The 16013-nt window shown below is 44.4% G+C and overlaps 1 protein-coding gene across 7 annotated transcripts in view; it reads left to right on the top strand.

Annotated features, from left to right (window-relative positions):
- Positions 1-16013, top strand: part of FUBP3 (far upstream element binding protein 3) — a 53587-nt gene that overhangs the window by 13032 nt on the left and 24542 nt on the right. For 4 of the 7 annotated variants that reach the window (XM_025475497.3, XM_025475494.3, XM_025475496.3 and 1 more), the window contains 5 exons: positions 759-864; positions 11240-11273; positions 13803-13852; positions 14199-14270; positions 15530-15587. In XM_025475497.3, coding sequence (XP_025331282.1) covers positions 759-864; positions 11240-11273; positions 13803-13852; positions 14199-14270; positions 15530-15587 — 320 coding nt within the window. The remainder of the gene's footprint in view (positions 1-758; positions 865-11239; positions 11274-13802; positions 13853-14198; positions 14271-15529; positions 15588-16013) is intronic. The other 3 variants (XM_035721036.2, XM_049114403.1, XM_049114405.1) reach the window with 1 other exon arrangement.

The raw sequence follows: 16013 nt of genomic DNA, 5'->3' as shown, positions 1-16013 counted from the left end.
GACTAACATCAAGAGCAGTGGCTGTAAACATTCTTTTGATTAAATGAAAGAGTTGATTTATCATGAAGATCACATTTAATTCTCCAGTGAGAACAAAGTAGATAAATAATTTCCACATAGCCTTTGTTTCTGGAGAAAAATGCTGCAATAGCTATGTGATAATTTTTAACTGATAAACATTAAAATTTGAAATAGCTCTCAGGTTATCTCACTTTCCCCAGTGCAGGAATCCTGAAGTAGTAGTCTGGACAGACGGTCATCTCCCTACTGTTTGGATGCTTCTAATGAGGAGCAGCTCACTATTTTAGATCTCCATAGATGACATCATCACTTCATAGGCATTGAAGTTACGGGATGGATGTCTTCCTAACAAGTCATCATGTTTGAGCAAACACATCCTTTTAAAGAGTGTTGGGGAGCTTGTTTCTTAGGGGATCCTGTGATAAAATCTTTTGAACAAAGTTCGTCATTTGTTGGCCTGCTTTTTTTTTTCTGTATTTTAAATGATGACTTAAAAATACTAATTTGTAAAAAACAAATATTTGGAAGTATCTTATTTTTAAAGACATTTTTGTTCAGGCCGGAAGCAAATTCAGTTAGCAGTGAAAATTGTATGTTCCCTTGGTGACAGTGCCTTACATTAATCTAGGTCAGGGGGAGAAATGGGATCAAGGCCTTTTAAAAGGACTCTCTCATCTTTCTCCCTCACATGGAGCCAGGATTTGTTACTGAGTATTTAAATCTGATTCTCTCTGTAGATTGCTGCTAAAATTGATTCAGTTCCTCACTTGAATAATTCCACACCTCTAGTGGACCCCTCTGTGTATGGATACGGTGTACAGAAACGGCCCTTGGATGATGGAGGTAAGTTGCAATAAATATCTTTGCCTTTCAGATGGTAGTGAACCTGCCAGTTAAGTTGTTGGAGTTGGTGTCAGCCATTTCCTTAACAGCTCTCCCTAGTGTTTTTCTGAAGAGAAACAGTTGAGGGGACATATGGGGGAAGATTTTCCTCCCGCAGTTCTCCAGCATTTGAGTTCTTATTTGCCTTGATAATACAGGAATGTTTTCAGCTGGGCTCTAAGGTAAAAGACTCGCTTGGCCTTTTGCGCGTCAGCTTGAAAGTAATTTGACTTATTTGAGGATTTTTTTTTTTTTAATTTTTTTATTTATTTATGATAGTCACACAGAGAGAGAGAGAGAGAGAGAGAGGCAGAGACACAGGCAGAGGGAGAAGCAGGCTCCATGCACCGGGAGCCTGACGTGGGATTCGATCCTGGGTCTCCAGGATCGCGCCCTGGGCCAAAGGCAGGCGCCAAACCGCTGCGCCACCCAGGGATCCCTTATTTGAGGATTTTGTTTGATTTTAGCCCTCCGTTCTTCAAACACCCATGTGGAAATCGAAGTTCCCACTTTTCTCCAAAGAAAAGCTAAGATGTGGTTCATGGCCCTGAGGAAGCTGTGGCCGTATCCTGACCTTATAGGGATGGGGGTGGTGACCTTTCTACAGTCTGCTGAGATTTTCACCACTCCCACTTAGGACACGCTCTCTCTAGAAGCGCCGTCTTTCATTCATTTGTATGTTACTTACTTTGTTGGTTTATGTCTATATTTTAGCCCACTTAGAAGTGCCTGTCACCAGCACTCTTGGCAAAGAGTATATCTGTCAGTTGTGTTTGTACAGAGAACTTGGATCTCTGATCACATTTTGTGTCTGTAAAGTATGACTGTTAAGGGGAATCTGAAATGTACTAGTTTGTACCTGAATATACATAACAGTGGGTGAGCCAGCATCTTCTGTGCTTCTGGCCATCTGCATGTGGACCCAACCATGGGTGTATGCACATATTTCTGCGATATAGTATTAAATGGAAAAAAATCAAAGTGTATCGCAGTATATACGATGTAATTTCCTTTTCCAAAAAAAAAGTGCATATTTTGATGTATGTAGAAAAAAATGTAAAGTGACATGACTGGTTTCTCAAGTTTCTAAGAGGATCCTAAAAGGGGAGATCGCCGTTGTTTTTAAATATGGTAACCTTTTTGGAATAATTTATGGGTCACAGCATGAAGACTTTAAGGGGACTGCGCTCATTTGGATGTAAAAGTTCTTGTCTACTTAAAGGAACCGTTTATGAACGCACACACACAAAATCTACTGTAGGGCTATTGGAGCTAAGGTGACCTTTTAAACTGCTACTCCAAAATGGTACCCTGTGATCTTTTTTTTTTTCCTGTGATCTTTTTATATTTGGCATTAGTGATTTCTTAGAGGAAATATGACTGATTGCATTATCTGCATTTTTGCCGACATGAAAAACTGTAATGCAGAGTGACCTTTTTACCTTTTCAGGGCAATCATGCTTTGGTTTCTCTTATGGAACATCGATATAAAAATAAAACTTAAATTGTCTGGCTCTGAGCACATGCCCCGGTAATGGACAGTCCCTCTGGCCCACTGTTTCCAGAAATCATGATCAATACCTTTCACAACTCCCCGCCCTGCTTGCACCCCCCACGTGGCGGGAAGTGTAAAACCTGTGTACGCACAGAACAGGCAACCACTGTGGCCTTTGCATAAAGAGCGCCTAGGAAAAAAAAAAAAAGTGCCTAGATATTTGCAAATGGAACCACTGGCACCAGACAGACATTTTTCTCCCATTAGTCCTCTGTACACCTATTTGAAAGAAATTCGTAAAAGTCTCTGAGTTTATCAATAAAGAGACCTCAGGAGCAGGCAGATGTAGCTAGTGAGTCAAGAGTAAGTCCAGAAACTCACTTGGAACTCCTGATCATTATTCTGTTGTGCATTTTCACCTCTGTCTTGAGAACTATAATTTTTCTCCATGGCTGCCTTTGAGGGACTGAGTCCTGAGAATCTGAAAATGAACATGGTTTCTCTATTTCTTCCTTCTAAATATGAAGCCTAGTTACAGTAGGGAAGAACTTAGAAAGAACCTTTCTGTTTGGGGCCAGCTCTCCATCTTACACAACAGACTGTGCATAAAGAACGAGAAGCTTCCCTCAGGCTTTTTACATTAGATGTGACAGTGTGGTAGCTAATCCTCTTCAGTTGATCACCTTCCCAACAACAGAATTACGCAAGTTGTTTTTCTCCAAGTTGGTCTCTGCCTGTGCCATGGGAGATGTGCCATCAGAGATGTGCTGTTGAGTTCAGAGAGAACTCTAGGTGATGGATCAGGTCCGGGGCAGGCGGAGGTTGTCTTCTGCCAGGGGTAATAAGGTCACTGGGCCAGTCCTCTTCTCTTGGATAAATAAACATGTGAATAAATAGGTCCTGTCAAGGGCAGTGATGTTCATGGTTACCAGACAGCTTCCTGGGGGTCACAGTCCTGCTGTCTGTGAGATGAGGGTTTGGAAAAGCAGAAACAAACAACAGGCAGGAATTCCTGCACTTTTTTCTGAGCAATAAAGATTTCTAAATGCTTTGCAGTTTCTGTTTGGTTTGGCTTGGGTTTTTTGACAGAAGTTCATCGGATCGCTTTGTTAGCAACTTTCTGACTTCCCTGGGAAACCAGGTTCTTTAACTTCTTGAGGGTTAAAGCTCAGTCCTCTAGAACTTTTGGAGGTATTAGTCTGTTTAAAAGTGCCTCAACTCATAACTCAACCAGAGACAACCCTCAGAAGCCTCCAGGTGTCTGCAGGACATGGAGATTTGCAAACCAGTATCTGACTAGGAGGACAAAAACAAGTAAAATAAGGGAAAAGATTTGTTGCTCTTGTAGGAAGGGACCGGGTCAGTTGTGACCAGGGCAGTTTTGAACTGTCACACTGCCAGTTCGTGAGCCCTTTTGGAGCCCAGCAAGAAGGAGTCCAAGCCCGGCTTCCCTTGCCGCCTTGGTGCCCTGACCTGGGACGAGCCATCCCTCCCTGTCCTCTGCTTCAGGTCAGGTCATTGGAACTATTAGATCTTCAGGCTTGGCATGCACACTTCATAACAGCCCCTGAGGTGCACCCTGCTGATTTAGGAATCTTCCTGCTGGTCTCAGTGTGGAAGACAGCTTTTCCATCTGCTACTTTCTTCCTGCTATGGCTGAGGCCTTTCACTGAAGCCAGTCTGACCAGTTCCATTCCTCTGTTCTAAGACCTGTGGCAGCTTCCAGCAATGGGGGTGGGGGGGGGGGGTGTCCAGCCCTTCCTAACCTGCCCTACTCTGCAATCCCCCACCCCTGCCCTCGTTCTGCACTCTGAAGCAGCCTGGTCATCTGTTTCTTCTCTTTGCTTTTCCCGAAACCCATCCCACCTCCCAGCTCTTTACTGGCTAAGTCTTGTTTGGTCCTTAGGTCTCAGAATTGATGGGACATCTCCCGAGAACCTGTCCTCATATTCCTCTTTTGACTTTCTTCAGTGCCTTGCCAGTTGCCACCTAGTGTCTTCTCTTGCCCCCTGTTCTTTCTCCCTCCACCTTTTCACATACCCACCTGACCAGAGAGTAAACAGATCATGTTCTTCTCTGAACTTCTGGAGCAGTTCATCTGTCCCCTTCCCAGGGCACATACCTGCTTTATTCTGCAGATACCAGGGTACATCATGTGCATCTCTTGTGAGATTCTACAGGCTGCAGTCCTGGAAACAGGCGCTTTCTTTCTCTACCTCCCTTATTTGGTAGATTAATAAATGCTTAATGCTCAAGTTCTTTCTCTTCATGGCCTATGATTAGCATTTAGAAAATTTTGTGAAAGGTAAGATCCAAATCAAAGAGAATAGTATCTGCTAAGGGGTTTAGCCATGCAGATTTAACGTGAATTGGGGGTTAAAGGCCCATATGGTAAATTCTTTTAGACTTTAGCCCATATGGGCTCTGTTCCACTAACTCAGCTCTGCCATCAGAGTTTGAAAGCAGTCAGAGACAACAGAAGCACAAGAGCGTGGCCGTGCAGCTGGCTCTCAGGCCCTCCGTGTCTTTGGGGCATATGTACTACTGTCATAGATAGTAGTGCCCTTTCTAATGTTATCTTGATGGCATTCTTGGCGGGTGAAGGCAGGATTCTTGAGTGTGCTTCTCATATGAACCACTTACAGGAAGATTGGGACAGAGTATCGCTGTGGCCCTAGCCAAGTTCTGTTCCAGCACGTGTGGCCCAGGACAAAGAAGGAGAAAACAAGAATGAGGAGGGAAGATTTTTTTACATCCACATTTTGCAAGGGAGAAGAGGCCTGAAAGGTGCTGGTGCTGGGTAGTGGGGAGGGCCAGGGTTCTTGCTGCTGGGCAAGAACAAGTGGGCAGGGGTGTGTGGACCACTGCTGCCGGGCCCAGAGTCTCTGCTTTGAGAAGAGAGACTGAATCCTACACATTCTGGTACTGTCCCTGAAGCAGGAGGATGATGGAGGCTTCAGGGATGAGGAAGTAAAGACAGAACCTTAGTCCCTGAGGCCTTGGGGGACAGGACAGGGTGGGGACATAGGGTGATCAGGAGTATTGTCCAGCAGTAGCCTTCAAGCAGGAGGAGTAAAGAACCCAAGGTGGCGGGGGTGGGGGCTCCAAGAGCCCTGTTTCAGCTCTTCTATTTGTGTGCCCCCTCGTCCCTAAAATGGATCTTTCTGAGAATTGGATCTGCGCTGGAGACACTTTTCCCTTCTGTACATGTCCCTTGCCAAATTTTCTCTTGGTTATGGTGGCACATCACCATTCTCTGATACCACAAGAGGCAGGAGTCCAGAATTCTGGGTGGGGAATCCCAAGACAACAAAGCATGGGAGTTTCAGTAAGAAATATTGAAGGGGACAGGATCTGATGTTGATTTTTATTCAAGAAGCAACTCATCACAGAGACTCACATGATCCGCTCCTCCCCCTCTATCCATCTATCCATTCATTTTAGGATTGGAATTTAGAAGTGTGTGTGTAGTCATGTTGGGTGCATGTTAACATGTATGTGTGAGTTAGAAAAAGGAAATGAGATTTTTTTTTGCCCCTGGCAAAGTGTGATCTGACAGGTTTAATAATTGGCTTAGCCAACTAGATAGGACATACAATAGGAAGACATTATCCACAGAAATGAATGAGCTAAATTTGCAACATCGGTGTTAAAACAGAGATCCAACTGAAGCTCCTGTACAATACCTGTTGTGTTCTTTGTACCTGTTAATCTAGGGAAAACTTTGAGATGTCACATTAAAAGGGTATTTTTAGTTTTTCAAAATCCTTTTAGGAAATGGGTGACCCAGAGTGGCTCTCTACCCAGGCTGGCTGTGAGACCCACGCAAGGAGCTTTTAAAAACATATCTGGTACAGCCGCTCTAGAAAACTGACAAAACTAAGTAGGTACTCGCCCTTCAGCCCACAGTTAATACCTGTTTATTTTCAAGAAACAAAAACCTGTCCACAGATCTTTGTAGCAGCTTTATTCATAATAGATCCAAACTGGAAACCTCCCAGATGTGCTTCAGCAGGTGAATGGCTAGCAAAATGGTATATCCATACAGTGGAACACTCCTCAGCAACAAAAGGAATAAACTATCCTTACATGCAACAATCTGGATGAATCTGCAGGTAATTCAGCTGAGTGAAAAAAGCCGATATCCAAAGGTTATATATCTTTGTGTGATCCCATTCATTTCACATTTTTGGAATGGAGAATAGATTAGTGATTGCCAGGGTTTAGAGCTGGAGCTGGGAGGGAGGCCCCTGTATAGAATAAGAAAAGATTACTGGAAGGAACCCAGAAGCCTGAATTCCTTTTCATGTGAATAAGGAAACCAATGTCTGGAGAAGTGGTTTGACCAAGGCTGATGCCTGGGAAGTGGCAGAAGGAAGACCTGAACTGGAGTTGGTGTCTCATGTGCCATGATAGTGCATGCTTAAAAATGTGGGCTCTGGGGTGCTGGGGTGGCTCCGTCGGTTAAGCGTCCAACTCTTGGTTTCAGCTCAGGTCGTGATCTTAGGGTTGTAAGATTGAGCTCCATGTTGGGTTTTGTGCTCAGTGCAGTCTGCTTGAGATTCTCTCCCTCTGACCCCCTCCCCACTAGTGTACACATGTAAACACACACGCACTCTCTCTCTAAAAGTAAATAAATCTAAAAAAAAAAAAAAAAAAAAAAAGACGGCTGCAAAGTGGTAGAGTAGGTTTCAAATCCAAGCTTGGCCATTTGTTAGCTGTGTGACTTTGGTCAAGTTGCTTAACCTCCTTGAGTCTCTGTTTCCTTCCCTGTAAAATAGAGCTAATACCAGCTTCGTGAGGTTATCCTAAGGATTAGAACAAGTTATGATTTTCAAACTTGTAAAACACTACTCACAAGATTTCCATCAGAACTAGTTAGTACACACACATTCAAACACATGTATAGCTGAAACAAAAGCTTTATGGAATATATACCCTTACTCTATATGACACACTCTGTTTTCGATTTCAGTTTTTAATAAGCTGGTCATGATCCCCAAAATCGATTTTATGACCTCTGGCTTAAATCAAAATAACGCCCAGTGCTACAAACACGTACCGTAGACTTGTTCTTTCTCTTAATGCACTCCAGTGACAGGCTGTGGATAGGCACTCAGACCCGGGTTGGGGTCCTCACAGAGTCCCCACAGCCCTAGAAACTATGTTAAGTTCCTGCCCCTCTACAGCTTCCTCTTGCCCCCACCCTGACACTGTACTTCTTAAGGACCAAGATGGCCTTGCACCCTATGTTACCCCAAGACTGGCACAGTGCCCAGACCAGAGAGGCATGGCCTGAGTGCCTTCATGGGGACCCAGGCACTCTCCTGAGCCCTTCACCTTCCTGGTTTGTAGAGCAGGCCTGGTGATAAAGCACCCGCTTTATCTTGGGGCTCTGTGGGCCTGAGTGGGCTAAGCAAGCAAGTCAACTGGAAGAGCACTGCTCCCCAAAGCCTGTGAGCCTGCAAGGAGGGTGCCATCATTGAGAAGAGCTTGCATTTACTCTCACTTTTTGAAAAATGATTATTTGCAAAATTAGTGAAGGATTACTTGCCTAGGGACTTTTTGGCTGAACTCAGCAGGTCAGTGTTTTGTGGCCCTGGGTGCAGAGCTGCTGCCTTAGAACACTGAAAGCCTTTGTACTGTCCTTGGAAGGAAAGCTTTTTTAAAAATGCTTTGAAAAAAGACAAATCCCTGCAGCTGGCTCTAGGTATTACTGACCATAACCAGGGCTTGAAAAGGCATTGGTCAGAGTCAGAGGAGTGGGGAGCCAGGGACGGGTGCCGGATTGTTTCCGAAATCTGCAGAGAAGGTTTGGTTTATTAACTTGTTTGGTCAGTTGTCTAAAATGTGCTAATGTTTTGTCTCCTGGCCGACCCACTCACCTGCCCCTGGTCTGCTTGTCCTGTGCACCATGCCAGCGTGTGCTGTCTGCACACCTGTAAGGACGGGTGCTTTTGTTCCTTAGGCTTTTTTGAGGGGGGAATGGGGGTTAACTATTAAAATTGATGCATATTATAAAGTTGGGTATGTTCCCCAGTGACATTTTGTAGCATTTCTTTACAGGAAAAAAAGGAAAACATTTTTCTCCTCACTAGTGGGGGAAAATGTGTCCAGTGCCTTATCTTTTTTCCCCAAAGATCATTATTGAAATTGGCAGACTATTCCTCTTTAGAAAAAAATGTCTTATATTACAGCATGAATCTTTTCTATGGGAAGCTCATTTTCCTCTAGCCCAGACGGCTTCCCATTATGTGGTGCACCAGGTAAACGAGAGCCACACCTATGTGCTTGTGTCTGTGTGTGTGCACATGTGCTGGAATGGAGCTGGGGTGAACTTCTGAGGGGAGACGAAGCATTGTGGGCCAGCATGCACCATTAACGGGAAATAGGACTGATTGTATGCAGCATTTTGCCTTTTTTACAGTAAAATGACTGTAGTTACCATGGAATTGAACTTGATAGGTTCCCACGTGCCTCCCCTGTTGGACCCCCTCTTCCTTGTGAAGACAGGAGGCTCCATGTTCATGGGGCGGATGTTATCCGTCTGCTGTGTGAATGCCCAGTGCCCCCAATCTAACTACTGGTTTTCACTCGTAGGCATCAAATGGGGCCGTTTCTGCAGGGACTGAAACTTTAATAAATAACGCATTTCAGCCTGCAGCTGCAGCATCACCATGGAGGAAAGAGGAGGCGTGCCCTTCCTCAGAGTCCACCAACTCCAAGTTGAGTCTGGGTGGGAATTTGATTTCCTTCTTTGGTGTCGTGTGGCTCTTTGCAGGATGATGGTATGTGTGCTTCTGCTTGCCATCTTCCTGAGCTTGTCCCCTTATCGAGGCAGTGGGCTGAACCCTGTGTGCTGCACCTGTGACCTGCCCCTTCCCTGCAAAAAGGAATTGCTTTGTTTTGTGTAACCAGCACAAAATTGCAAATGCCTTTTGACCAAGAGCCTTTTGAATGTTCTCCTGAATCCCATCAAGTTCTTTATGGTAGCGTTGCTCTTTACCCTATTTCTATGGCTTTTCTGGCCAGATTGCTGAAGATCATCAGCCCTTTTGACATCTCTTACCAAACAGCACAGCATGCCAGGAGCCAAGGTCCAGCTGTGTTGCCCTGTTTGGGAACCAGACACCTGTGTTCTTGGCCTTTCGAGGCATTTCAGTCTTTAGTCTGTGTTCGGTGTATTCTCCATCCCTGAGAGGAATGCTGACAGTGAGCAGGAAGGCTGAGCTAGACCCTTGAGTAGGAACAGCTGACCAAACTCAAGGGTACTCTTCTATGGACATCTTTCTTCAGCCTTTTTTCATACCCACTGCCTTAGAGGGCAGACAGTCCTCTCGGGCAACATCCAGGGGCTATGTGTGTGCCGAGGACTCCTTGTCCAAGGCTGGAATTGAACGGTCTTTACGTGGGATGGGAATCATGAGCACCCCTACCCCAAGTGAGAGCATCTGTCACATTCATACTTGAAATGCAAGAAGAAAAGCTGAAGATTCAATAAAAGACAATTCTCTTATCCCTGAGATAAGCAGATTAATGGTATATAATGTCAATATTTTGGCTGCAAACCATTATCTTGCTATTGATCCAGAAGAAATATGGTACTGACTCCACAGCCTCGTTTACTTTTTTGCTCACATTGTTTCTTTACACTCTTTTAAAATATCATGATCTGGTTTCTTTTCCTTTGTCATCTTAGGACCCGTTCCTGTCCAGTCAGAAGGACAGGGTTAAGTTCAGGCAGAAAGAAGAGCAGTTGAGAGTCATAGATTTCAGATGTCAGGCCATTCCACTCTTTGTTCTGAAGCTGATGTGCTTGACCCTTCCTCACTGATCTCCTGTCTGTCCTCCTTACGACTTGCCCCAGAGACACGTTTGTGAATGCTCTTGATAGCACATTGCAAGATCCATTTGGTTCTTTGGAATATGTTTAGGATTTATACTTTTTCATTGTCCGCTGACTGTGTTTCCTGGGCTGCATTTTCCAAAAGAGAAACACCACAGAATTCTTTTTGCTGATGGCTGATGAGGGAGACGCTCATCAATAGCTGAAAGAGGAGAAACTGGAACAAAAAGCGTAGCTAAAGTGGTTTTGTGGGAATGTGATTACAGAGTTGGTTTTCATAATAAGAGGCTGTTTGGCACTGTTGTCTCTGTGAAATGGGCTTGAAAGGCACTTGCTCATTCTTAGCATCCACTGCGTACAGACTGCTGTGGTGGGTCAACAAAGAGGCCCAAGGAAGGAAGATGCCAGATCCTCTCCTTGAGATGTTTATGTTCTTGGGAGGGCAGGGAGAATTGAGGCGGGGAGGGGGGGGGGGGGCAGGTAGATGCCCCGTGGTCGGCAGGAACCATATGTGCATGTATGTTCTTAGTGACCACAGCTGCCATGGAGCAATCCTTAACAATGCTCCCAGGCTAGGAGGTTAAACCTTCTCATTTGTTTGAGAAAGAGAAAGAGGGAACCCTCACTATCTTTACATTGAGTCTGGATCCAGAGCAGGAGGGAGGTGGGAAGGGAGAGGGATTTAGGCAGGCGGGGATTTTCTCCCAGGCCTCTCAGCATGTGGACACGCAGATCAATTTCTTATCCTGCGTTCAGCTGGACACTGGGTTAGAGACTGTGTTGATCAAGACATCCCCTCCTGTTTCATATCATGTAACGCATTCATTGCAGCCACTGAGCCTAAATTACTGTTTGCTTTCTTTCTGCCTTTCTCTCCCCCGTCTCCCCCCCCCCACCCCCGCCCCAGCCTGAAATGGTAAGAACTCATGTAAGGATGGAGTTAGTTTATCCGTGCTAATGCTTTGATTTTTCTTTTCTCTTTCTCTTTGCCACAGTAGGTAACCAGTTAGGGGCCTTGGTACATCAAAGGTAAGCAGTGGGTTATGTTTTATTATTTATTGATCATTTCTAATTGTTTATTGATCCACCATCTGTACTAGAGTGTTAGAAAGTCAGAGGTTGAGAGTGTGAAAAACCAGGGGCAAAATTTCTTTAAGACTCAAGTTTTTTTTATAGTCCTTTTCAAGACAGCATAAGTTCGAAGGATAAACGAACAGGAGGTATTAAAAATCAGCCATTATTGTATATAAAGTTAGACCTCTAGAATGTGGAACTTCTATTTTTCTGCCCACATACATCTAATTTAAAGAGAGAAATTTTCCATTCTGAGTTGATGGCTTTCCCAGTGTTTTATGAACCCTTAACATCTTCATTTGAGCAAAGGCATCCCCAAGAAGTGTAGGTCGTTGGGCTTTCACAAGATAAAGCTTGTGATCCTCAAGGAGTTGTGGGCTTGAGAAGGCCACCCCATGCACTTGAGGAGGGACATGCCAGAGAACCTTGGATAAGTGCCCAGTTGCTTCCCTGCCTCAGTTTACCGTTGTAGCTTTCCCTTAAATATTGAGGATTTAGAGAGATACAGAGACCTCTGGGCTTTAAAAAGACCAATCTATAAGATAGGATGTTTGTGGTCACAATGTTATCCTTTAAAAAGAGTAAAATATGCAGCAAACTGCCATAGTTTCTCTTTGCTCAGGGATGAAATTTTATGTTGTGCATCTGTTACTGTAACATATTATCCTTAATCTTTACCAGCATTGATACAATTATATCTTCCTGTTTTCTACCTGAATGTTTGGGAGTTTCTAGAAATCATCAGACCTTAGTTAACCAAAAGATTTAACCTGGCTTTTGTTGTGTTATTGATTTGCTTTCTTTTTTTAATAAATTAGGATAATTTAAATGACATTGCTGTTAGTATCAAACATAATTTTCCTATAAAAACGTAATTAGGATTTTACTTTCCAAGATGTTCATACTTTGTGCATTCAGGTTTCAGCCTCACAGTTAGAATGGAGCTTTGTCTTCCAGGGGGCCCAGAGCAGCTCATCTCTATACTTTTCTTCCTCAATGAGTGTCTGCTACCTGCCATCCCTGAGGGCTGAGGAACTGCCTGAGTTTTGTGACAATTTGTATTGTGATAGCATTGAACCTCCTCTGATAAATTCCCCAGTAATACTTGCTGAAGATAGTGCTACACACAGGAGCCGCAGTCTTGTGGCTGCATGCATGGGAGTGCCCTCACCCTTCCCCATGGCCAGGAAACACTCCCCACAGGGACCCTAAGCCTCTGTACGGATGTGCTGGGCCCGTTGAGGCTTAGCGTTTTTGTTCGCAGTATTACTGATTTAGGAAGTTAGAAGAACTGCCTGATTTCCAGCTGAACTCAAATATCCCAAGAGGTAGAGAGGATTCCTGCCCATGTACAAACTGGAGGAGGTAAATTCCTTAGAGAAGAGACAGTCTGCTCTCATCAAATTGATACAATGGCAAGCACTATTTATGCTACAGCCATTTCTTTTAAGTGCCACGCTTTCCCTAAAAACATGCACTTGATTCAATCCTTTCCATGATGGGTAAAAATCCAGCCGAGTGAGAGATGTTTAAAAACACTTAACCTTTTTTTTTTTTTTCCCTTTTAAACTACTTGCATTTAGCTTCTTCCTAAGGTACATGTTTAAATTTAATTGCTTTCTGGGGTGTTGGGCAAATTGGATATTGTCCACGATACACTATATGGCAAATTTGAAGGTTTGTTTGAAAGAACCAGTACAGTAGTTGTTTAAAAAAAAAAAAAAAAAAAACCAACACGTAGTGAACGGGATAGCACTTAACAGAAGTACCTTGCAGAGTCAGCGAGATAATTATTCTGTCCTGGTCAACACTGATTAGGCCTCTGCTGGATACTGGTTCCATTTGGAGCATCTCACCCAAAACAATAGATAAATTAGAGTCCAGAAAGCAATAAAAAGATTGGGAAACAAGGGATGTTGAAGAGAAGTTGGATATCTGTATCTAGCAAGGAGACCGGAGGAAAAGTCTAAACTAACTTCTCAAGCCCCAAAGAGTCTTTTAAGCATTAAGGGATGTCGAGAAGAAAAGGTAGTTGTTAGTAGAATTGATGGTTTAATGAAAAATCAGAAGTTTCTTTCTCTGACATGAGAGAGGAGGTGTGGATCTTCTCAAGAAGTGATTAACCAAAGGGTCCATTAGATGATGCTCTTTTTTTTTTTTTAAGATTTTATTTATTTATTTATGAGAGACAGAGAGAGAGGCAGAGACACAGGCAGAGGGAGAAGCAGGCTCCATGCAGGGAGCCCAGTGTGGGACTCGATCCCGGGACTCCAGGACCACACCCTGGGCCAAAGGCAGGCACTAAACTGCTCCAGGGATCCCGGATGATGCTCTTTCTTGGGGGCTATGGACTTGCTGGCCAAACTAGCATGATTCATTTTAAAGTCCCTCTCTCTTTCAGTATTGCCAATGTGGGGAATTTGGGGAACCTGAAGTGGCTGTGAAATTCTTTATATGTTTTTCCAAAATGTTCTTTGTTTTTAGGGCAGTAATAACAGAAGAATTCAAAGTGCCTGATAAAATGGTTGGATTTAGTAAGTATACACATTATCTACTTTACCTCCATTAATCTGTCAGTGTGACTGTCACAATGGTAGAATGCTTTGCACCCTGTATCCCCCAGAGTCCCAAAGGACTGCAGGTCTCTCACTAGGCTGAGAGAGACCCGTGTCCCCCTGCCCCCAACCTCTCTCCTCCCTTCAGCTGCAATACCTTGTACCTGTCTGCCATGTTTCACATATGATTTCCGTGGCTCACGGAGGCCATCCTGATTTGCAGTGCCGCAAGCCAAGTGTAAATGTTTGCTGAATTAATTAAGTCATTCATGCATGGTTAAATATGGAACAGAGGCACGTTCTGACCTTGTTCAATTTGTTTCAGTTATCGGCAGGGGAGGTGAGCAGATTTCACGGATTCAAGCAGAATCTGGTTGCAAAATTCAGATTGCTTCAGGTAAGGCTTCCTTTTTCATAGATCTCAGTTTGGTAGAAATCAGTATTTTGCCAAGTTTTCCAGATTTATTACCTTTGCTTGTTGCTTAGAAGTCTAAGAGCTTGGGTAAGTATATGCGATTGCTGTTTTCCTTGCATTTTTAGAGCTGGACTCCCAGATGAGAACCAGAAAAACCAGGGCAAAAGCAGGCCCAGAGACGAGGCTGCCCGTCTGGCCTCTTGAGGCCCTCCACAGTTCTACAGCTCCGTGTAGCCCGTGCTAGACACCTGCTGCTCTAGGACCTCTGATTTTTGCACCAGAATGTTATGTCAGACAGTGGGGCCTAAGGAGTGCTGTGGCTTTGGGGTCACTCCTGGGGACGGCTCACTGGCTCCCCTGGATTAGACCGTCCCCTCCCGTTGTGGAAAGAGGCCAGCTGGGGTCTGGCTAAACGAGTGCACGTGAAACACAGTTCAGGACCTTTCCCAGCTGGGTCCGTTTGACCATGGGTTATGGAGAGAAACAGTTTAAGGAAAAGAAGTGTTCTCATATTATTAATAGTTCTAACAACTGATTTGAGTTTGGTCTCTTTCCATAGTGGAAAAGGGGGCGTGGAAGACTGTTAACTAGAGAAGCGTTTGTCTGTTTAAAAGATACACGTCACAGTGTCTCGAAGGCAGTAACTGCTCTTAGTTCTTTTTTTTTTCTTTTTTGAGTTAAGAATTTCAAAGGGCACTTTTTTTAGGAACAAAGTAAGCGTCGTGTGGTGTTGGAAAGCAAGCTTCTCCTCTCTTGCCAAATGGTCCGGAAGTAGTTCCACATAGATGTCACTGCTCTCTTGGGAGATTCGTGCCATAGCTGGTAATAGCCCTGACGTGCATCTGCCGTTAAATTGCTCACTGGTGTGCAAACAGGTGATCTTAACCTACTCTGCAGGTGGAGAAACTGAGGAAGAGCGGGTGACGCGACTCAGGCACTTTTTAGCACACAAATGGGTCAGAGAAATGAAGCTGAGATTGCTAATTAGGACCCGCTGGGAAAGCTCCGCTGCATCCTGCCCACCTCCCCTGCAGAATTTGTTTCTACTTTGAGAATCTAGGGTGGAGCTACCAGCTGACTGTTCTCTCCACAAATGGAAGCAAACTGTCTTTTTCTGGGGCTTGGGCTTCTGTGGGGCCGGTGTAGGAACCAGCCCAGAGAGACAATCTGTACACAGAGGCACAGGTACACGGTTGCCTGATGCCCACCAACACACCTCATCTTCTTGATTCTTCTTATAGAGAGTTCTGGGATTCCAGAGAGGCCCTGTGTACTTACCGGAACCCCAGAAAGTATTGAGTAAGTTTATTTTATTTACTTTTTCCTTTCACTCTTCTTCCTCCCTCCCCAAATGGGGAGACATGGAAGGGCAAAACTGTTACCGAACACTGCGGATCTGTGCTGCAACTTGGCCACGAAAGCACATGCTTCTGTGGAGAAGGATCTGGGAGGTTGCCACACCAGGGGAGTTTTCTGTTACTTAAAACACATAAGGTATCTCCTTTTTCTCAAACCCTACAGAATTTCTGGTAGCTGTTATAACATCCACTCCATACACCAGGGTCTTAAAGAGTGTGCGTTCACCCTGCCTAAATGCTCTAAGCAGCTTATTTCTTCCTTTGTAATATCTCCTTTACCTGAGCAGGTCTGTATTTGTGAGCCTGTCACTTGGTGAACCATTGAGAATCCTGGTACCAGGTCTTTTGCCTGAGACTGATCCCACTG

This window comes from Canis lupus, chromosome 9, assembly GCF_003254725.2.
Source record: "Canis lupus dingo isolate Sandy chromosome 9, ASM325472v2, whole genome shotgun sequence".
In the NCBI taxonomy this organism is placed as follows: domain Eukaryota; kingdom Metazoa; phylum Chordata; class Mammalia; order Carnivora; family Canidae; genus Canis; species Canis lupus.
This window is presented reverse-complemented; position numbering and strand designations above follow the sequence as displayed.